This window comes from Channa argus, chromosome 4 (genome assembly GCF_033026475.1).
Source record: "Channa argus isolate prfri chromosome 4, Channa argus male v1.0, whole genome shotgun sequence".
NCBI classification, from domain to species: Eukaryota; Metazoa; Chordata; class Actinopteri; order Anabantiformes; family Channidae; genus Channa; species Channa argus.
Genome location: NC_090200.1, coordinates 28,202,908 through 28,225,435, shown reverse-complemented (window position 1 = coordinate 28,225,435; position 22,528 = coordinate 28,202,908). Strand labels below are relative to the sequence as shown.

General features: G+C 38.3%; 1 protein-coding gene across 1 annotated transcript; it reads left to right on the top strand.

Annotated features, from left to right (window-relative positions):
• The first annotated feature begins 862 nt into the window (after positions 1-862).
• Positions 863-21,494, top strand: tango6 (transport and golgi organization 6 homolog (Drosophila)). The gene is made up of 18 exons (XM_067502264.1): positions 863-1,021; positions 1,675-2,333; positions 2,454-2,576; positions 3,480-3,639; positions 3,835-3,941; positions 4,082-4,244; positions 4,482-4,549; positions 5,821-5,933; positions 6,589-6,765; positions 7,507-7,633; positions 7,813-8,016; positions 9,254-9,397; positions 10,914-11,441; positions 13,238-13,295; positions 13,448-13,606; positions 16,695-16,846; positions 18,553-18,666; positions 20,852-21,494. Exons 1-18 carry the CDS (start codon positions 970-972, stop codon positions 21,026-21,028), a joined length of 3,285 nt encoding a protein of 1,094 aa, XP_067358365.1. The 5' UTR covers positions 863-969; the 3' UTR covers positions 21,029-21,494.
• Positions 21,495-22,528: the final 1,034 nt, after the last annotated feature.

Here is a 22,528-nt window from a genome sequence, read left to right as displayed (position 1 = left end):
CATAGACAAATTACAGTGCTTTATATAGACAAAGAAATGCAACATTAAAAGCAATAGGAACAAAATATAAATGAATAAGACAATTGATCAAGTTGTTAGATCTTGAAGGTGTGAAGTTTAGGCAAGCACAACATCTGAGACACAGGAAATACCAGAGCTCCCAGTGTGCATTGGGCCTATGGCATTCCTACAACAAGCTGAATCCATTCACAAATTCAACATGTAATTGTTGAAATGTCAAGTATGTTGTGGACAACTTTATTCTCCAAATAGCATTTCAACTGCAATGCAAGTTTATTCTCCAACCTTTGAGTCATTTTTCACACAATTTTGACTTTATTCTCACAATGCATCTGAAACATTCTTGGTTTTGTGTTTTTGTTTTTGTTTTATGTTTTTTGTTTTTGTCCTTTCAGCTTATCCTGTGACTTCAGGGTCACAACAGCGGATTATTGTCCGCATGTTGATTTGGCAGAGTTTTTATGCCGGATGCCCTTTCTGACGCAACCCTACCCAATTCCTTCCGGGCTTGGACCAGCACTGCACAACTTGGGAGGGGAATGTGCTGTTGAGGGTTCAGTGTCTTGCCCAGAGACACTTCGACATATAGCCGGGATTGGGGATTGAACGACAACTGCCTTTACCAACTGAGGTACAGCCACAACATCATAGTAGCAGAGTTATTCAAATATTCTATGTAGTGCTGCCTATATAGCATATATGTAGTACTGATCATATTCATATTCATTTTTACATATGCACACCACAATTATTTGTTTTGTTGACTTTCGTTTGAATTTCCAACAGTTATAAATGCATCTTCAGCCAATGCCATCATCAACCCGATGCGTGATGACGTTCAATTCCTGCGCCATTGTTCCATGTTTTGGTTGTACTCAGTGGCTTTATCGCTACAGACAAAAATGTGGATAGGGTTGACTGTTAGCGAGTTGGTTTTGTGACAGAGAGATGACTTCAGCTATTCTTTCAGCAATAAGTATTCTCACCAAACCTCTTTTCCGTAAGTGAATAGTGACAGAGATTAACGAAGTTCACTTGTACAGACGGTAACAGGTAATGCTAAAGTTAGATTAGATGATTAAGGTCTAACGTTAGCATGGTATAGATTGTCGTGGGAAACTTTACGTTTTAGCCGCTATAACATAACCTTTTAGATTAAAGAAATCTTTACTGATACAACTAATTACTATATTATGTAATGTGGTTTGAAAGTCATAGAGCGTGAATGCAGTAAATTCTAAATGCTATTTTAGGTAAGGCTTGGTGAAGTGACATACAGTTCTATGTCCATGGTTCATAATGGTGTGACGTAATAGCCGGATATCCTTATTAGTTTGTGTAATTTGACGTGAGAAATATTTAAAAAATGTTTTTAATTTTTAAAATGTTTAAAACAAATTTTAAAAATTACTGCCGTGTTGCAAGTAACAGAAGTAAATGCTAGCTGTTTCTAGTTAGCCACAAGATAAGTTTAACTAAAAAAGACATCATTGGCAGATTCGTGAACATTTGTCAATGTGTGTCCCAGAGACATGCATGTTCTTTATTAACTGCTGTGCCTGCATTTATTAGGGAATAGCTCCATTGGTCTGTTTTTTTGATTATGCTTGATAAGTTGGGCCACAACATGATTTTGTGTATTGTATTGTGCAGAGGAGTGTGTGCACGATGCTCAGTCTTCACACCAAGAAGCTCTACTGGCAGCACTGCGGGCTAACAGAGCACTTCTCCTCCAGCAGCTTCAAACTGAGAACAGCTTTGAGGAGGTGAAGAGGCTGAGGGAGGATGTGATAGTGGAGACAACGTGGTTCTGCTACGATACAGAGGATGCTACGTGGGGCTTTGTGCAGGAGTGTCTGCTACTGCTTCTCACCTTAGCACGGCACCTTTCTAGTGAACTACAGAATTTCAAGCTGGCCCTCTGTTCCTCTACACCTAAACAATGCACCCCTGAGATGGCTCCACCTTTATCTCCTGATGTTCTGAGTGTCACCCAACAGAAGACGCTTGGAGCAGTTCTTCAGTTTGTGGTTTCTCTAGGGCTCTGCCCCTACCTTGCCCCCGGAGTGGGTGTGCCCCTGGGATGCAGGTCAGTGTTTGGAGCCATGGTAGAAAAACTTGTCCATGGTGGTGTGGTGCCAGCAGCGCGATGCCGCCTTCTTATTACCACAAATGTCCTGCTACAGTTGGGGGAACTGTCATCTCTCGCCACTTTGGTGTTTACGCGACACCTGGGGGATGTAATGGCAGCACTCTGCCAGCTTGGCTATCAGCCACTCCGGGCAGAGAGAGTTCCTAATGAGGAGGAGAAGGTAAACCATCTGGATAGGCATTTGCTTTTCTTTTTAAGTTATCATCTTAAGAGTGAAGCATCTAGTCAACAAAGACAAATGGCAATTTATGTTAATTTAGTTTTCTTGCAAACTTTCTAGATGCACAACCTTAGTGCTGAAGAACGTCAAACATGCAGAGAATCCCTCAGAAGCCTTCTTGGGAAAGTCTACCAGCCAATTGTTATCAAGGAGCTGCTGATCCTTCAAGGTGGACCTAAACAGGTGTGCATTTGCATGTTTGGTGGGGAATCGTTTTCTAAGAATTTTGACTTTCTCTGAATTTTCTACATTTAACTTCAGAACAAACAATAACTGTTATATCATAGAGTTTTGGTGACTTATGCCGCTGGAAACAGTGTTACTCATTAGAGCAGTGAGACTGAACTCAACCTAATGAGCTGAAAGACATTAAAGAACTCTACAGACATTGCTGGTTTGTCACTGAGAGCCACCTTCAGATTGCACAGACATTTTCCCATTGTTAATCTAAACGTATTGCAACATAAAACAAATAAAATCATATTTGAAAGTGCAATGAAAATAAAAAAGAATAATTCCAAAACCAAAGTCACCATAATTAATGTGGGAAGGGGATAAACATTATTAAGAAATTAGAGTAAAGAGTATTCAAGCTACAGTAGGTGATGTTCCTGGAAACATAACTGAATAAAGACCCTGAGGCAGTGACGGTTGGAGACAGGTTTCCTGCTTTCCTTCAGACTAACTGAAAAGTGCCAAATCTTTTCCTACGTCTGCTTCCTGCATGATACTCATTGTGTGTATCTATCCCAGCTGTCATAGGATGACGGGCAGGATCCACCCTGGACAGGTCATCAGTCTATCTCAGGGCCAACCCAGAGAGATACGAACAGACAATCATTCACATTCACCCGTACAAGCAATTTAGAGTCACCATTTAACCTAACATGCATGTGTTTGCTAGGGATGCCAATCTCCAACGTTCTTGTTGTGAGGCACCAGCGCTAACCACTCCACAACCTTGCTGCCCTCTAGTGTTTTTTGTATAACAAAAAAGATTCACATTTAATATTTTCTATTCAGCTTGCCGAAATTTGCTCACAGGTCTGTGGGATCATGTTTTACATGTACTGTTCTTCCCTCCAGTCTGGCGCAGTGAGATGCTCCAGTGGTTCCAGCAGCAGAGCCGCTCTAGGTTCAGCTCCAGCTTGGCTGAGGCGTCTGTGTGGTCAGCTGCTGTCTGAGCGCTTGATGCAGCCTAATGGTGTCCAAGCTGTAGTCAGAGCCATCCTGGAGGGGGGAACTGGTGAGTTTTTGGGTAGGGGGAAGCTACAGAAAGGAAAATCACAGCACAGAAGTTTATTTTCTTCTGTCTCCTCAAATCACCATGCTCCATACTGTGTTTTTTTAGTATCCTGTCTTTTATCTTTTTAAATGTTTTTAATAAAAAAGACAGATTTTTCTTGTTTTATCAAACTCTAACTCTGTCTCTGTTCTGTAGGAGGTGAGTCCGACTGGAGAAAGTGTGATAGTGTGGCTAGAATTTTGGCGGCCTGTCCTCAACAGTCTGTCTCAGCAGATAGCTACTATAGTCAAGTCTGTCCTCAGGTTAGCTCAGCATACACACACATCACATGCATGTAAAAAGGTAGCATCTTAGTCTTAATCATAATCACAGTAACCTGTAGACTCTTGATGAGTAAGTTAGATAAAAATGAATCTGAAATGTATTTTTTTTTGTATTCTAGATCCTTGACCTCCTGCGACTCAAGGACAAGCTGACAGCCCAACAGCTTCAGCGTGTCTCCACCCGAGCAGCACTCTCCATGGTGCAGGAGAGGCCTAGCTTTGCCCAGCAGTACCTGCTCACTCCTCTGCTTGCACCTCTCCATAGCTGCACCACTGCTTCCAGTCAGTAACACAGCCCACATACTCATGTGTTAGATGTTACGTTCATATCAAAGTTAGTGTTTGTAAAAACCAAAATTGTCTCAGAGATTATAGTTTATTACATCTTTCGTGTACTTTAATATACAATGGACAATGCTCCTACATTGCTATGAAACCACATCCTATTAAGAGCGGATGTGTGAAAAGTCAGATCCCTGGAGGGCTGAACACTGTGGTGGATGTGTCTGTGATTTTCAGGAGAGGGTGACCCCAACGCTGCTGTGGAGGAGTGGGAGCTGACCCGATGTGTGGAGGATGTGTACAAGGTGAGGACATGACAAGACATTCACTTAGCATTGAATAAAAAGACTCATAGTAATCAAGTGATCATAGCTTATACACTTGGTAAGGTATTAAGAGTATTTGGTGTTGTCAAAGAAAGCATATAAAAGAGAATGGTTGTATGGTTGGAGTGTGATATCAATTATCAGACCCTAAAGACATTAGACATGTAGTGGTATTTGTTAAAATATGCAAACCTTTGCTCTTTTTGTTAGCATAAAGAATAAAGTAAATAATAAATAACTAATAAACAAATGATATATGTTGCTACTTTTGCAGAAAAATATCACTAAGTGCTGTACACTAATTAATCAAGCATTAGTCTTAAACACATAGTAGTAGGCCACATTTTGAAAAATCACAGTAATTGAGAAGTAAATGGTCACATCTGGCCAGCCTAGTCATCAACTTCTGTTTTTTTAAGAATTCAAAAGCATGTATTTAGAGCTGACTGATAAGTCTTAAGTTTATTGATACCAGAAACATTGTTCATCTTGGAAATACAATTATATATCATTAGCAATGCTTTAAAAATTCACATCTTGATCGCGTCTTATTTAACTAATTAGAAAATAGCAGAGAACCAAACAGAGAGCCTTGGTATACCCCAATTTAGTCGAGGTACACAGTCTAAAGTCTGAGTGCTGAATTTGAAGTTTGTAGATAAGACTATTATCAAAGCAATTTATCATCATTCTAAACCTCTATCTTCGGCAAAATGTAGAAGATGTGTAGATTCTGTGTTGGGGAAATGTTTTAACATTTAATGACACAGCTTATCAAAAGACACAGTTTAGACAAAAGTACAAAGTTTTTGTTTAGAATAGTTTTGACAGATCTTGATCTTTTAATAATTATTATCTTCTGTTACCTAGATGTTTGCCTTTAAGCATAAATCTTTCAACATTGCAATTTTTCATTCTAGAACTACAAAACCCCAACTGTCAGAAACACTAGAACACATCTGTACTTGGGTAATGTGTACTTTGTGTCTCTGAATGTCATAAAAGATGAGTTTTGTTAGGAGCATTGCTCCTCCTAACTTCAAGTAATTTGGCTTCATAAGTAATGTTTCTTACACAGTTCCTAGGACTGATTCTGCTCTTCTACATAATAATGGTTTTATTGTTACAAGTGTTAGTGCTTGTTAGGTTTAGTTTATTATATGAGGAAATGCTTCTGATCCCTACTTACACTTTAACATTCTCTAACTCCTGTCAAACCTCCTCACTCCTGTGTTTTTTGTTTCTGTCAGATCTGGGTGGTTGGAAACAGTCCATCAGGTCCTTTACTCAAAGCTCTAGAAGAAGTTTTTCCTGTTATCTTCACACTCTTTTGTTTCACTAAGCATAATGTCTCCAACCTACGGTACGTTTTTCTCTCTGTTTTTAGTTGGGAAAAATCACTGGAACGGCTTTACTTCAATGTATAACGCATTTTATAAGAAATGTTTAAACTCATTCATTGTTAACTGGTTATTTTTTCTTTATTGTACACATAATTTTGCTAACTTCAAGATTTCTTTTTTTGCCATTTTTGCATAAAAAGAAAGTCCAGGCATGTAGGAATTCTTGTGCAGGGCTCTCTTGGAGTCAAGTAGAAAGTTAAAAGCCAGAGAAATAACCTAGCTTACGAATGAAATTAGCTAAAAACAAAGTAATTAATAAAATGGTGAATACAATAATGTGCATTTCCAAATATTGCACATAATGGTATTCTACATGTGTTTTACATAGTGAGGTCAAATCAAATCAAAATACCCACACAGTCTAAGACATTTCTGGTTTTGTTTTGATTCTAAGAATTTATATACAGAAGTCACCGTCATCATTTAATCAGTCTCTGCATGTCAGAGAGATTTGTAAATGCAAAATCCTGTTAAAATAAAGAAATAAGAAACCAAACATAATTGTCACTATAAATTGTTAATTATCTTACAGGTTTGAAGGAATGTATACTTACAGCTGAAATTTAACATATAGGTTGGACAGTGAAAATTAGCTGTTTAAATTGTGTTCCACAGCGCCCCCTGCCAGGAGATTTTGCTGTGGTACCTGAGCCACACTGAGAAATCTGCAGCCCTGTCAACACTGAGGCAGCTTTTAGGTCTGCAGGAACAGAGGAATGGGATAGCAGCAGGTTTCCACTTCACACCAGGGAGTAATGGAGGAGCCAGGTTCAGCTCTAGAGAGAGCAGCAGGTGACTGATTAAGAACAGACATATTATTACTAGTAATACGAAAAAATTAAAAATTATTAATTCTCTTTATTGTGTTGTTAATTTAAATTTATAATTTAAAAATCATTTACATAAATAAATGTTGAGAGCTGAAGGAAGAATGAATGCAGCCAAATACAGAGGAGTCGGTCCTGGTATGAATAAATCCTGTGGCCATGGCAGTTCATCATTTAGTATTACCATGAGCTGAAAAAACAGCCAAGATGACACTGGAGTGGCTTCAGGATACAGAACATGTCCTTCAGTTGTCAAGCCTAAGTTCAGACTTAACCCCACAGAACAGACCTTTACAGACACTTCTTATTCAGTCTGATGAAACTTGAGAAGATTTGTCAAGAAGAATGAGATACGCTTCCCAATACCAGGTGTAAGAAGCTTGTGGAAAATTCTGAGCTGCAATTACTGCTTAAAGAGTCCCTACATAGTACTGAATTAAGATTCTGAATACTTAGTTAATGAAAGATTTCAGTCCTTGGTTATTTAAACACATTTTTAAGAATATTCACTTAGCACAGTAATGTGTACAAAAAGTGAAAGCGGTCTGAATCTTTTCTGAAGCCACTAAATTATGTTAACAAACTCAACAAAATAATGACAAATCCTGTAGATTAGGACAGTTCCTTTAACATGTCTTGGGCCACTCAGCAGGGCCATCATTACAGATTCATTCCTTTTGTCAGTGATGTTATTTCTTAAACCTAGTGACGAGGATGATTCTCTGTATGAGAAACTGTCTGAAGAGCAGTGGGCACTGGAGTGTCTGATGCAGCTACTAGCTGAACTTAAAGACTCTGACCTACCTGGAGACTTTTTTTTGGACCTGCTGCAGGTAACACATACACACAAATGCACACACACCTTCAAAACTTTACTCCAATGAAGTGAAACACTTTTTTAGTTTAGTGCTTTGACTGTGGCAGATGACACTTAACTACTGTCATTTTGAGCTGTACAATGTTTGTGATGATTGTTCTGTCCACCTCATGATTGTTGTTGCTCCTATTGCAGGAGCTGACTAGCTGGACAGCCACTGCAGATAAAGAGAAGCAAGATGAACAGGATTTGGACGTGTCAGCCATGACACTCCTGGAGGTGGAGCAGCAGCTGCTGGGTCGAGCTGAGAGACAAGGCAAAAGACTAGCTTTGCTCCAGGTGCTGGCTGTGATGGTTGAGTCCCTGCAGCATACGGTGCTGCTGAGAAAAGTTACGCAGGTGAGGACAGAAATATGTACCACACAGATTAAACAAGGGGCCGAATTCCAAAAGTCAGGGTCTTTAGCTGTTATTATGCATAACTGAAGCAGATACAGTTACTGTGCACTTAAAGACTATACAGACGATTTTGAATGTGATTTGGTCATGACTCATAACTCGGCAGACCTAATGGTTCCTGATTTGTGCCAGTTTGGCTCAGTCTTAAAACCAGTCTCTAATAGTTGTTTTTCACAAAAAAAAAATTTAAACAGGTTTAGAATTTAGAAAAAGATCGGTATTTTATAGTGGCTAAGTAAATGTACTTGCAAATGTCAGATACTGTTTGTACAGTGTGTAATGTGACATCAGAATACATCACATATAGAGTTTAAATACAAAACATTTTCATTTCACACAGAATCCTACCTTTTTTAGAAACAGCTTTTAGCTTACAAATAAAAGTTAATTTTATTCTGAATGAGATACTAATGTGGTGCAGCTGTGCTTGGTGATCAGCTGTTTTGGTGGATTTTCACTGGCATTTTCGATTAACATTTACAGATCTCTCAGATTTTGTCAATGAGGACTCATTCATGAATCTGTTCTGCTGACAATAACCCTAACAGGTGGCAAAAAACCTAACAATATAGAAAGACAAGCAAGGATGTGCCTTATTTGTTTATAGCTGCACATTGTACAATCCTTGCCCTCTGTGTCCTATATTAATTGTGTGTGTGTGTGTGTTTGTCTCTGTGGGTGGGTGGGTGTGTGTGAGACATTTAAATTGATAAATGTTTCAGTGAAATAACAGTGTTTTGGACCCCTGAAGGCCTGTAGTCATTCCCTCTGGTATTGCATTTCTCCTTCTCCAGCATATTTTAACATCAGTCTGTTTTCCTGTGGGAGTTTGTCTAATAGAAACAGGCCACAATGAGTCATGATGACTACATAAAAATAGCCTATTTACCTCATCTCTGGCTGGGTGGATGTAGAGAAGGCGGGGTTGGGGTGTGTTAGGTGGTACAGTTAATGTTGGCTGGCTAGTGCTTTAGGCCCAACAAACATTCCCTTACTATGATAACTGACTTCATTGGATAAGGTCTTATTTTTAGATGTCTTTTATTTGAATGTCTTTATAAGGACTGAATGTTTTCATACAGACTAGGTCCAACTTGAGTTTTATTTTTTATACTTAACATATTTGTATAATGAATAAAATTGTATGAATTGTGTTGATGATCTGTCCTCTCTCCAGGTCGTCGATTTCATTGTGTCCCTGATTCAGAGGGCATGCATAGGTCTGGATCAGGCCACTGGCCCAAGTCTTGAAAACCCCATCGAGACTCAGACGTTAAGTATGGGGATGGGCCTGGTTGCCACTTTGCTGTCGGGACCTAAGGTACTTACGCCTGAAGTCTACACATCAGCTTTTTTAACCGCTTGCCCAATAGGCCAAATTACTTGTCCAAAATAGAAAATGTAGAGTAATTTAGAAAAATTAAGTAATTATCAGGTATGTGGATAGTTATTTTATTTTATTAACATACAAAACTTGTGATTACAAGGTAATACTATATTATCTCTACTTTTCTAAATTATTATTTCAAAATAAATGTTAAAAAAGGGGCAACTTTTGGTCAGCTGATGGTACTGTCAGGGTCAAAAGTATTATTACTTATTATACTTATTATTTAAGTTTTATTCCTGTGACTATGGAATTCAATTATGTATTTGTAATTTTGGTAATTGAAAAGGCAGAAATACTACAACTTTATAGTGAAGTATATTTTACAAACTAATTGATCCAAATACTGAGGTCCTGAATTAAAATTATGCTTTAAAGCCTAAAACATTGTTATGACATTAATGAGAGAAATGGCACCAGACATCAGTAAAAAGCAGACAGAAACAGTAAGTAGCACCTGTCTTTTGGATGGTTATTCATAGTAAAACAATTCACAATAAAGTTGCAAGATTTTCAGACATCTGGGCAAAATTCAATATCCCAGATATAATGGATGTTGTTTGAACTTTTTGAGTTTAAAGTTTTGGTGGAGTTGACACAGATCACATTTTGGAGAACTGCTCAAATTGAGGCAAAATTGCTGTTGTCTGTTTCAGTTGACTATTTAGTTTATTGGTAATATTTAAAATCAATGTAGTAGACTTTGTTTCAATAATGCTCGTGAAAAGTAGTTTGACCGGGTCATCAGGCGAGCACCCTTTTATTAACTGGTGTTTTATTGAGTTGGGACCACAACTCTACAGTGTATTCCAGCATCTCAGAATCCCCATAGTTCTTCTGCTAGCACAATAGATATCTTTCTAAACTTAAAATGTAATTAACTTAAAATATAAGTCCACCCAAATGGGCTACTACAGACTACAGGTATACCTCACTACAGTAAGATTAGGACCTTAAAGAATAGAATTTGGTTGTTATGGAAATTCATTGTTTTGTCCATAGTCACATAATAGTCACATAAAAGACCCAACATTGAATCTTCTCTACCCACCGTTGTTAGTAATCATTAGGTTACAGTCTGCTTTTTCAGGAAAGCTGATTTCTTAAGTGCCATGTAAACTGAAAAGCTGGTTTCTGATTCAGGGTTGGTGACCTGATTTTTCCAGATTTCTTAGCCATGTATATGCACAACCAGTTTTCTAATTGGCTTCTCCAACTGCGCATGTGCAGAACAAAAGGCTGCAGATGGCAGCACGCAGCTGAGTGAAAGAATGAATAAAAGTAGAGATCGTTAATGGGGTGACGCTGTTGCTCATTCAAATCCTATTACACAGGCGTCAGTTGCAGTAGCAACTACTGGTTGACTGAAATCAGCTAAAGTGTAAAACATACTGTAAGGTTGTATGCACACTCTGCTTTTGTTCAGCTGCTCTCCTCCTTTATGTTATAGCTCAGTGTAGAAGACTACTCTTCTATGTCAAGGCTGCTTCAACCACTGGAATCACTATCTCAGAAGCACTCTGATGTGGTCATGCAGGAGCTGGCATCCAATCTCAGAACTGTCATTGCCACCCACGGGGCCTACAGGCCCGAAAACCTCAGTGCTGCCTCTCAACCTTCCAGAAGTCCTGAAACCCCAAAGAACAGCGATGTGCTTTCTAAAAAAAAGCAAAAACCGCTAACTAACACTAATGACTCACCGACTAGTCTTAATTTTTCTACTCGGGACAACACCCACATAAACAGAGAGGGACAACCAGAGCCGTCTCAAAGTGCCATGATAGGAAGAAGTCAACAAGATAGAGGGAGGGCGTCTGCCCTTAGTGACCATTCTACACCTACCAAACCCTTTTCTGAGTGGCTGCTAGAGGCATGTGATCCTGATGTTCCAACCAGAGCGTTCGCCCTGAGAGTCCTAACTCAGATGGTGAAAAATGGAAACCCAGAAGCTGTTCAGGACCAGGAGAAAGTGTTCTTGGTTGGTTGCTGTTTTACATAGTTAAATGTTTTTCTTTTTTATATATATATATATATATATATATATATATATATATATATATATATATATATATATATATATATATATACACACACACACACACACACACACACACACACACACACACACACACACACACACCAGGCCATTATGACCACCAGTGCAATTTAATCCAATACAATACCTCTACCTTATAAATCTTTTCATCATCTGGGCATTTTTACAATTTAAGTAGTTTAATGGCATACAAATTAAAGCTATTTACAACAACTTAAGGTTTTCTGCTAACACAAAAATGAATCAAAGCCAGATTTGACGTGGAAACCTTCCGGTTACAAGTTGTCTGATGTACCTTCTGAACCACATCTACTCTTAAAAATATCTTTCAATAAAAAGGAATACAATGTAAACAATGCAAATGTTTTCAATGTAAAATCAGCAGTTGCAACTCAGTGTCAACTGTTACATGCTTATTGGCTTGGTGATGCTGGAGAGATTTACTCCTTAGGTATTGAAATTTGGTGGTAAATGACATTTTCAATAATCAGTAGTATTGACACATTGAATTTTGGTATCCAGCTAGTTTTCTGCTTATGAGTAAACCCTTAGTACTACGGTTCTTCTAAAAAAAAAAAAAAGCATTTAACCCCTTGGACATTTTCACCTTTTGTTGAATTTAATCAGGGTTTTAAAATGTACAAAAACTGACTTTTGTGTCAAAGTTAAAACAATTCTTCACATAATAATAATCAAAATAAATGTAATTAATTAAAATGCAAAAATAAATGATTGCATAGGTATTCCCCTAAAGTAACTCACTTAAATTATCAATGGTTATAGCTAGTCTATTTTTAAACTCAAACAGTTGAATGGAAATCACTTAAGTATAGTGAATGTGTTTCAAGGACCGTACTATAAATGCACTTGTACCTAGAAGGTCCACTTACTGGTGAATCAGTATCCTGGTCAGAAACTACACCGTGAAAATAACTGAACACTTTAAGCAATTCTGTAAAAAGATTATTGAAAAGCAGAAGGTAGGGGATAGAAACAAGATGATTTCCTAGTCGCTGAAGATCTCTAGAAATCCACTAATCTTTAAGCTCTGCATAGTTAGCAGTTACTTGAGGAGCTGGGTCAAGATGATTCTACCCTTGCTACTTATTTAGGTGGCTGTTGCATGTTGCCTTAACCACCAACAAGATACTGTGCTATTGTTGCATCCACAGTATCAGGAAATTGTCTCTTGGGACATTGTGAGCGAACGTATAATAAATCAGTTGAACCTGAGGGAATAATTGTGTGCTCTAGGGGCTTGTTAAGGTAGAATGGTAAAGAAAGGATGACACCTCATTTAGTATTCTCTGTAATCAGAGGCCTCAAAGGCTCCCAACTGTGTGCACTTCAGATAACCTTCAACCCCCTGCTGTTACAGCAGAAAAGCCCTATTGATTTTTTTTTTTTTCTTCATGGTTAGGTAGATTTCTCCAATATCGCACAGGCAACCTTTCATATGTTTTATCTCCCCATCTCCCTCTGTACCTGACCTCAAACCCCTGTTTTTGCCTTCCCCCCATTTTCCCCTTTACCCACTCAAACCAGTACTTTCAATGGTCTCTTATAGTATCTAGGGGTTCTATTTGGATTATTCACTTTGATATTTGATATGTAGTCAGACAGTGCTGTGCTAGTTTTGATCCTCGTGGGTTTGGTTTGGGAAGATTCATGTTAGTGGTGTTTTGATGGTTATTATGCTCATGATGTGTCCTCTTCAGATCTTCTTAGAAAGCCTGGAGCACGAAGACCCATTCATCTACCTGTCAGCTATTCAAGGTAATGATATGGTTGTGTGTGGCTAAATGTGATGCTAAGATTGTTTTTATTTATTTGATTATCAGTCTACAGAAGTAGTCTGTTTAATCGAACACTTTTTACCTGTGAGGCTGAAACAGCTGTCAAATGTACTAAGTAAATCCGGTTTTTAGGTTTGGCTGTTTTGGCTGATTTCTATCCTGAGAGGATTCTGACGAGGCTCCTAAAAGACTTCCAATCTGGTCCCTCTCACCCTACATCTAACAAGGAGCACTCTCTAGAAACACGTCTCAAAGTGGGAGAGGTCTTGATGAGGGCGAGCAGGGCTATGGGTGAGTTTACTTTCATGTTTGTGAGAGCAGACTTATGTGGACAATAATGTGACTTGATACTCATTTCCTCACTGAAATCACAAAATCATTGCATTGTGTGATGAGAACATCATTTTCAACTTTAAATTAATTCACACAAGAGCATACAGAACAGTAGGCTCCATTGTATTACTTACAGGGAAACACGTGTATCTGCTTTGTCTTTCAGAGTGGAACTTTATATATAGATAGATATAGAGATAATGGATCTCTCTCTCTCTCTCTCTCTCTATCTATCTATATCTATATCTATCTATATCTATCTATCTATCTATCTATCTATATATCTATATCTATCTATCTATCTATATCTATATATCTATATATCTATATATCTATATATATATATATATATAGAAAGAGAGAGAGAGAGAGAGAGAGATATTTTTATAGAGAGAGAGGGAGAGATAGTAGAATTAGAATTAGAATTATATCCTTGCAGAGAGATTAAAACTTTAATTTGCATTCAGAGACCCTCTGTGTTTTTCTGGAACACTTCTGAGTGGCTTAGATTGACCTTTTTGTATTTTTTTTCAATTGTTAATAAGAGGGTTTTCTTAATCAGCTCTCATGGTTAAGTAAATATTCAGTGTTTTCTCCACTTTGGTTTGTTTGTAGTTACTGACTTTCTGCACACACAATGAACTGGGCAGAAATAATCTTCCAAAGACAGAGTTTATTTACATATACAGAAGTGTGACCTGACTAAATCTGTGTGTGTTTTTTCAACAGATTCTTTCTGTCTGTGTGTGCGCACATTGTAATGTGTGTGGTTGTAATGCAGGCTGATATCCTTGCTATGTCAAACATAGTGTGACACTTCTTTCATTAGATCTGTTACAGCTGTGACAGTCTATTGAGACATGGAAATGAAGGGAGAAATTTGTGTTTGTGTGTCTTGAGTGCCTGGTTCTGTGTGTGACTTGTGGGTTTGAATGTTGCCTTTCTGAAGAAAAGTCTGGCACTCTAAAAGGGTAATCTAGGACAAGCTAAACAGATCAGGGTGCTGTGTGTTTCTGGATCAGACGAGTAGAACCAGCTGTAATGTATGCACACACGTTCACACACAGATCAAGCAGCTTACTAGGAGGGGATTGTCTCCCTTCCATGGAGGCTTCTGACTGTCCTCACTGCTGCTTGTCAGTGGTTGGTTCTGTTCTTTGTATGTCTGCCTATACAACAGTCTCACAACTTGTTAAACTGAGTATGTCTTCACTGTAAACAAAAATATTAGTATTGCTTCAAGATGTGGAGTATTTATAGCTAGATGCTAACATTTAGCCACAGTCATCCACAATCCATCCAGTAGTTGTCAAAACATAACAAAATCAAGCCTCTCAACCTGTGCTGAGGAAAAGTTAGGGTGTTGAGGGGTCAGTAGGGTTCACCCTACAGGGGCCAGGATGGCAACTTTTTTCTACAGTGAATATTTTTTGAGGAAACGCTGGACCAAAAAGGTGAAACAATCATAAGACAGACATTACAATCCCCAGAATTGGTTGCATGGCTAAAAAGGTATTTGATCACCTGCTGGATCTAAACTGTAACAAGTAAGATCTGAAGTTATTCTCTAGCTTGACTAAATTTCGAAAATAATTCTATACAAGACACTGTCCTTAATGGTTATTATTATTAATTGTTTCTAGTTAGATTTACATATTTGCGGTGGTGACAACACAAGTAAAATAATGAGTATTTGAAATCCAATATTTCAGTCTCAGCTGCATATCTCACTATTGGCAGCACTATAAGCAGTACGCTGGCTGGAAGTACAGTGCATTCACAAAGTATTCAGACCCCCTTTCCTTTTTTTACATTTTGTTATGTTGCAGCCTGATACAACAATCATTTGATATTTTTTTTCTCATTAACCCACACTCAGTATCCCATAATGACAAGGTGAACACAAAATTAAAAAAATGTCTGTATATTTATTAAAAAGACTAAACTAAAATGTCACATTGGCCTAAATATTCAGTCCCTTTACTGAGTACTGTGATACTGTAATAATATAAAAGTCACATTTCACATTTTGTGTAGGTTAAATTATGTACAGATTCAAGGAGAGAACCTCCTTTTAAAACTAGATTTGTGACTATTTACTTAATCAACATTTGATTTCATATATATATTGAGAAATTTACTCTTTGTAGCAACAAAAAAACAAATTGTCATCCTTTTAAAATAATAGGCTAAGTCATATTTTAAAGTTTTTCAAAAGAGTAGAAAAAACTGAAGTAAATATTGAGTAAAAGCCGACTTAAAGTGACAAAATATCACTTTTGTCAAAAAATTACTTGAGCCATTATTTTAAGAAGGTGACGAAATGTTGGAGGCTATACATAACCAGTGAATCAAATTTTTTTTAAAGGATAAAAGATTAATTGTTACCTATTTTCCCATTTGTGCTGTAAATTTTAACCTTCAAAGTTTTTTTTTCTTTAGTAAGAAATATGGACATATGATTTAAATTATGTATTTAAATATGTACCGCTTCTGGATTTGCCTGTATTCCAAACACCCTTTCTAACATCACTGCAGTGTTAAGGACTTATTGCAAAACTAATGAAAGGAATCACATTGGCTAGGAATAACGTCAATATGGTGCAATAGAAGCAATAAAAATATGTAATAGTCAAAGTTAGTCTATTAAAATTTAGGGTTGGTTAATTATTTCACAATATGAACTCATGCATTGAGTAGTGCAAAGGATTGCATTCCACCCTAAAAGTTGCCAGTAGCTCCCAGTAGCCTCTAAGCAGCTGTAGCTAAGTTGCTAGCCAATGTATAACTAGTTCAAAAACAAAATAAATGTTCAAGGTTACATTTTCACAGACGAGCAAAGCCACTGTGACATGTCCCCAGAATGAAAGTTTGATGCTTTTGCAGAGCCCTATTTTCAATATAAGAGATTGAAGTGGAAAGCTGTCAGCAACTTTATTTAACTTCATAGATAATTAAGTCCACTGTACATTGTACTGCATTGTAGATCTGCAACCTGAGAACAAAATTGTCAGCCTAATTTTCCTTCCCTCCTCTTCTACTCTAGGGGAACTGGTGCCCCACCTTGGCCGCCCTCTAATAGGTATCTTCCTGCAAGGAACCAGGGATCCGGACCAAAGCGTTCGGACCAGCAGTCTATCTAACCTGGGGGAACTTTGTCAGAAAATGGACTACGCCTTAGGACCACTGGCTCAAGAGGTGAGAAGGATCACACTGAAATGAAACCTCTGATTCTCTTGAAGGAAGTGGGTCTTTGCAGCAGTACACAGTAAAATTTAAACATTAAAATAAGCATTGTGGCTATAGAAAATACATGTCTGTCAGAGTTGTACACCAGAACACCTCAAATATAGTCAATATATATGTCAGTTACTGCTATTCTCTCTAAGACAGAAACAGTTTGCAGTTTTTGACTTTTTTTGAAAAATGGTTATGGTGGAACTGTTACAATGCAATTATTCTAAAGAAATAAAGGCCTACTTTACCACCAGCCCATATGTTATTGTCTCAGATTAGACAGGACACCTCATCAATGATTAGTATGATTGTGATTTAATAGGAAAAATTACGGAGAGGTAGAGAATATTGCATTGCTTTTATGAGTTTTACTATAAAAGATCTGTGCAGACTTTAAACAGTGGAAAACCTGTCTCCACCAAATATTCAACTTCTAGTTGACTTTCATGTCTGTCCTGACTTGAGCTCAATGATAAACTGATTAGAACATAAGTGGACATTGTTATCAAATCTTGAGAACTTCACTTAAGGTGAACAGGAGACAGAGTGGAAAAAAGACAACTACTGGAGATAGAGGAAACAAAGTTAATGTCATGCAGTGATGACCTATATATATACTTTATATAGATATAAAGTTGGCTCAGATATTTTAGTGATTGTTGTAATACTCTTATATTCTGCTGACAAACAGAGCAGCCGTATTGGATTTTGATGTCTGTTTGCTCAGGTTCCAACTTTGGAGATCTATCTTTAGGGGGTGTTGCAGTTGAAATATGTAACTGGAAACTATGAAGTTCTGATTTCCAAGTACAAATGGAATACAAGAAAGGTGTCCTGTATCATCATTAGCTAGTGCACAAGCGCAAGCAATAGGCTTCACCATAAACCAATGAGCAAATTTTGTGCACAGGCAGTGCTCATAGGAGTAGTGTCACATTTATTTATTTTAGACTGATTTTAAAGTTATATATATATATATATATATATATGCGTGTGTGTGTTTGTGTGTATTTTAAAAAAAATAAATGATTTTTTTTTTTCTCTCAATGCACAGCACTGAGAGTGACTTACTGCCTGCTGCCTGTAGTTATGGCTGTACTCCAGTTTGATTCTCATTGATCTGAGCTGAGCGCTCTGCAAATACATGCACAAATTCACTTTGATGAGGGTCTGAGTTAACAGGAACTCAGCCCACATTTGCACAGAGGCAGTGCATTCCAGGCTGCTGCAGTGGTCAAAAACTACAAAATTAGACACTGCTGTATGGGTGTGTAGGTTTGAGCTTGTGTCCACACATGCTCACTGTAACCTGCTGCTGGCATGAATAAGCAGCTCTGTCAACTGGACAAACAGTGATGCTTATTCATTAACATGCCCACTTTTCAACCTGACTGTGTGTGGTTGTGTCTGTGTGTGTACAAAGTAAAGAGATGGTGGCCATGTATTTGTTTAGTGAGAACATCAATTGATCCAGATTAGTTCTAGTAATGTCCTCAGTACCTTGTCGGCCTACGGCTGATTCTGACTAACAACCATATCACAATCTTTAGCTGTGATGTATTTCTTAACTAGATATTATTTCTAAGTGTATCCTAACTTTTCCTAACCATGTCCTTATGTTTATACCCCTGTAAATTGTGTGTGGGTGTGGGTGTGGGTGTGTGTAGCTGAGTTCCTGTCTGACTGCGGTGATAAAGACAGAAAAGGAGGCAGAGGTGAGGAGAGCTGCTGTCCACGTTATCGCCTTGCTGCTTCGCGGCCTCAGTGAGAAAACCACCCAGGTACACAAACAGCACTATCAACTGAGTGGGCATGATACCCATACACTTTTTTGTGCCATGCATTATACAATTCAAATTCCAAAAAAGTTGGGAGGATGTGTAAAAGTTATGATTTTAAAAAATAATTTGCAAACCTCATCAACCCATATTTTATTCCCAATAGAACATAAACAACATATCAGATGTTGAAACTGATACACTGATGCCATTTCATGGAAAATATTAGCTTATTTAGAATTTGATGACCGCAACACATCTCAAACAAATTGGAAAAGGTGACATTTACTATCGTGCTGCATCCCCTCTTCTTTTAACAACTGGATTTAAACCTCTGGGTAGTGAGGAGACCAGTTCCTGGAGTTTTAGGAGAGAAATGTTGTCCCATTCTTGTCTGACGCAGGATTCTAGCTGCTCAACAGTCCCGGGCCTTTGTTGCCGGAGTTTTCGTTTTATGATGCACCAAATATTTTCTATTGGTGAAAGTTCTGGACTACAGGCAGACCAGTTTAGCACCAAGACTCTTCTCCTGCAAAGCCATGCTGTTGTGACTGGTGCAGTATGTGGTTCAGGATTGTCTTGCAAGGCCTTCCTTGAAAGAGACATTGTCTGGACGGGAGAATATTTTGCTCTAAAACCTTTGTGTACTTTTTCAGTATTGATCTTGCCTTTCCAGATGTGTGATGTTTTCTTTGCATGATACAGCTTTAACTTACATTTGTGGATTGCACAGCGAACTGTGTTCAAAGGCAGTGATTTCTGGAAGTGTTCCTGAGCCCATGCAGTGATGCAAAGTAAAGAAAATGCAGTACAGCCTGAGGGCCCAAAGATCACGTGCCTCAAGACCTTTGGTCTTGTCGCTTGCACGCAGAGATTCCTCCTGATTCTCTAAATCTTTTAATGATATTATATACTAGCAGTCCAACTAGCAATTGCTTTTCTTGCTTTTTCTTGCCCCTCTTCCAACTTTTTTGAGATGTGTGGCTGGCATCAAATTTATCAATCTTATCACACATATCAATCTTACTCACTATGGTAGAAGAAGGTCTCCTTTAACAGTGGGAATGGCTCAAAACAGTAGAAAATAATTTAGGGGAGCTTCCTGGCATATACTGCAATATTTTTGAGAAAGAAGGACTCAGTTTTGTTCTGCTTGTAGTAAAATAATAAGGTTTGGAGTTTTTGGGCAGCCCGAGACTATATAGACATAACTGGTCCTGTAATCTAGTCCCGGTTTTTACCTTTGTTCAATATATTAGGTCAGCTTCTCGCTAAGCACAGGAAGGAGCATTACTTGAAACATCATGATTTCAAACTGAGGAACTTAAGGCAGTGAGGAGGAGAGAAAAGTCTCCAGTTACTGTTGATGTGTCTGCTGTATTGTTGTTCTTAAGTAGTCTGGCCCAGGGTCCAGGCAAATCACATCAATGTTCTTCAGCTTCCTAAAATGGAAGCAGTGATGGAATTGTAACTGTGTGAGCCAAATAAAACAGAATCATTAAAAACGTTCGTTTCTTACTTGCTGCTTGTGGAATAGCTGTCACTTCAACAGAAACAGGCCACAGCCAGCAGGTCTTACCATAGGATTAGAGCCATTTCAGATGCAGAAAACCACAGAAAGTTGTTTACATAAGCTAATGAATAACATCTCTCATATTTAGACTTGATCATATATAAAAGCTGCCAGTAGCTTTGAAAACGGTAAATAAATTCATCCTGTCGTAACCAGGTGGAAACACACCTACATGTGAGCTGCTGGCTCAAGTGTGATGAAGCTCTTGATCAAGTGCAGCGACTGCAGTCCTTCACAGCTGCTGGTACCTGGCCAGGTCCTGTCATTACTGGAACAGCTGGAGAAGGCAGCACCAGCTGTGCTGTGGTAATGATACACAGAGTAACGTGAGAACAGATGAGTGTGACAGATCCCTGCAAACCGGAGCTCATAGTTGAGGCCAAAGTGCAGAAGAGCAGGCCAGGTGTAGTGAATGGTGGAGGACGTGCTTGGGTAGCTGAGTACCAAATAGAGACAGAAGAACACTGAGCCTTCAGTATGCACTGCAGTTTTGGAAACTGACCCTCAAAGCTTAAAGTAGAATTTTCCGGTTGTGTATACATGCATCCCAGCCTGCACACTATCCTGAAGTCTTTCAGCAACGTAACTGCTGTCTCTGTTCTATGACCTCTCCAGGTTCTCAGTGATGTTCTTTTGGATCTGTACCGGGCTTTAAAGTGGGTGGTTCGCTCAGACCCTGATGAAGTTGCAGTACTGCATGCCCAGCTGGCTCTAGAGGAACTAGGTGACGTAATGAAGAGCTTCATCTTTCCTGAGCAGAAGCTGGAGAAGAAGATTGTTGTCCTCCCATAGAACTTACGCTTGAACTTACAGAGACTTTGATTTTTTTTTATGCCCTCTGCTTCTATGCAGTGTTAGCCGTGTCTCCATGAGATGGTCATTTTGTAATGAGAACACTTTAGAACTACAGACCATCAATCACCACGCCGCTGGGCTTAAGTGCTGCATGGAGTGAACATACTTAAAGGAAATGTGACTCTTCACTGTTGTGTTCTACTGTATGACCAACTGTCCACTTCTAAAATAAAGTGTTAATCACATATTTTCCTTTTTTATTACAGGATACACAGAATATGTAATCTGTATTCTATACTGTTTTTAAATTCCCTGCTACTACAGTGCCTATAAAAAGTATTCGCAGCCCTTAGAGGCTTTCACCTTTTTTTAAAAAAAAAAAACATTTAACCATGGTCAATTTTATTTGGCTTTTTTGACAAACAATTACAAAAATACTTTTTAATGTCAAAGTGGAAAGTGGTGAAACCCTCCAATAACATACTTTCATAGGCACTGTATCTTACCCAGGTTGCATTGCCTAAACCAAATGGATTGTTAGTGATTAAATATCAGACAAAATCTTTGCATGCAAGAAAACAAGAGTTTCAACAAGTTTATCTGGTTTAATGGTATTTTTATATCTTTAAAAACATGGTGATCACCGGCAGATGAAATGATTTTATCCTTCATAGCCGTACTTTTATGTAAACATGACCACATGTGTTCCAGCACAGTTTAATCATAGTCAGGCTCAAAGTTGACTGGGAGTAATGGGACATTCCTCCCTTTGTTTCATCTACAGAGGGGTGTATGAAGCATGACCTTCCCAGTCTCTATGTGGACATACAGCAGGCAAACACTAGGAGCTTTAGGCGTGTTTGCAAACCATGGCTATTTTCTCCAACATGAAGTCAAGGCATCACCGTGGAAACGCACTCTCATCTCTGTGGAAAATTCAGACCTTTTCACACCAGCATTTAAGCATTTAAATCCCAACTTTTCAACAGTAACAATGAGGAAAGTTTAGAATCTTCACTAAACACTGAAGGGGTTTTCTCCAACTCCTCACTGCCAAACCATTCAGATCTGTACGGATTTTAAGCCTTAGTTTAGCTCATTGGTTTGGTTCAGTTTCTCTACTATTATTGTTCTCTTTTACAGCAGAAAAGGGTATTGCACCCTTTTTAATGAAGCCAATACATTGAACACTACCAGTTCAGCTCACTTGGGAAGCACAGTGCAGATGTGATAAAATTACTTTCAGGAAAGACCGCCAGAAGGAGGCTGTAAATGAGAGCCCTGTTAAAATCCCAGGAGACACTGGGTGAAGGCCTTAGCAAAGCATTTCTGCCTTTGAGCAATTCAGATTTACATTACCTGCAGTCACACTCATCAAAGTCAAGGTCAGGGCTGTGTCTCTGGGAAATGCAAAGGTTTGTTTGAATAGGATGTAACATTAATTAGGAGCAAAAGGTTTAAAACTTGCCAAGTAAAATGCTAATGCTAAAGTAGATT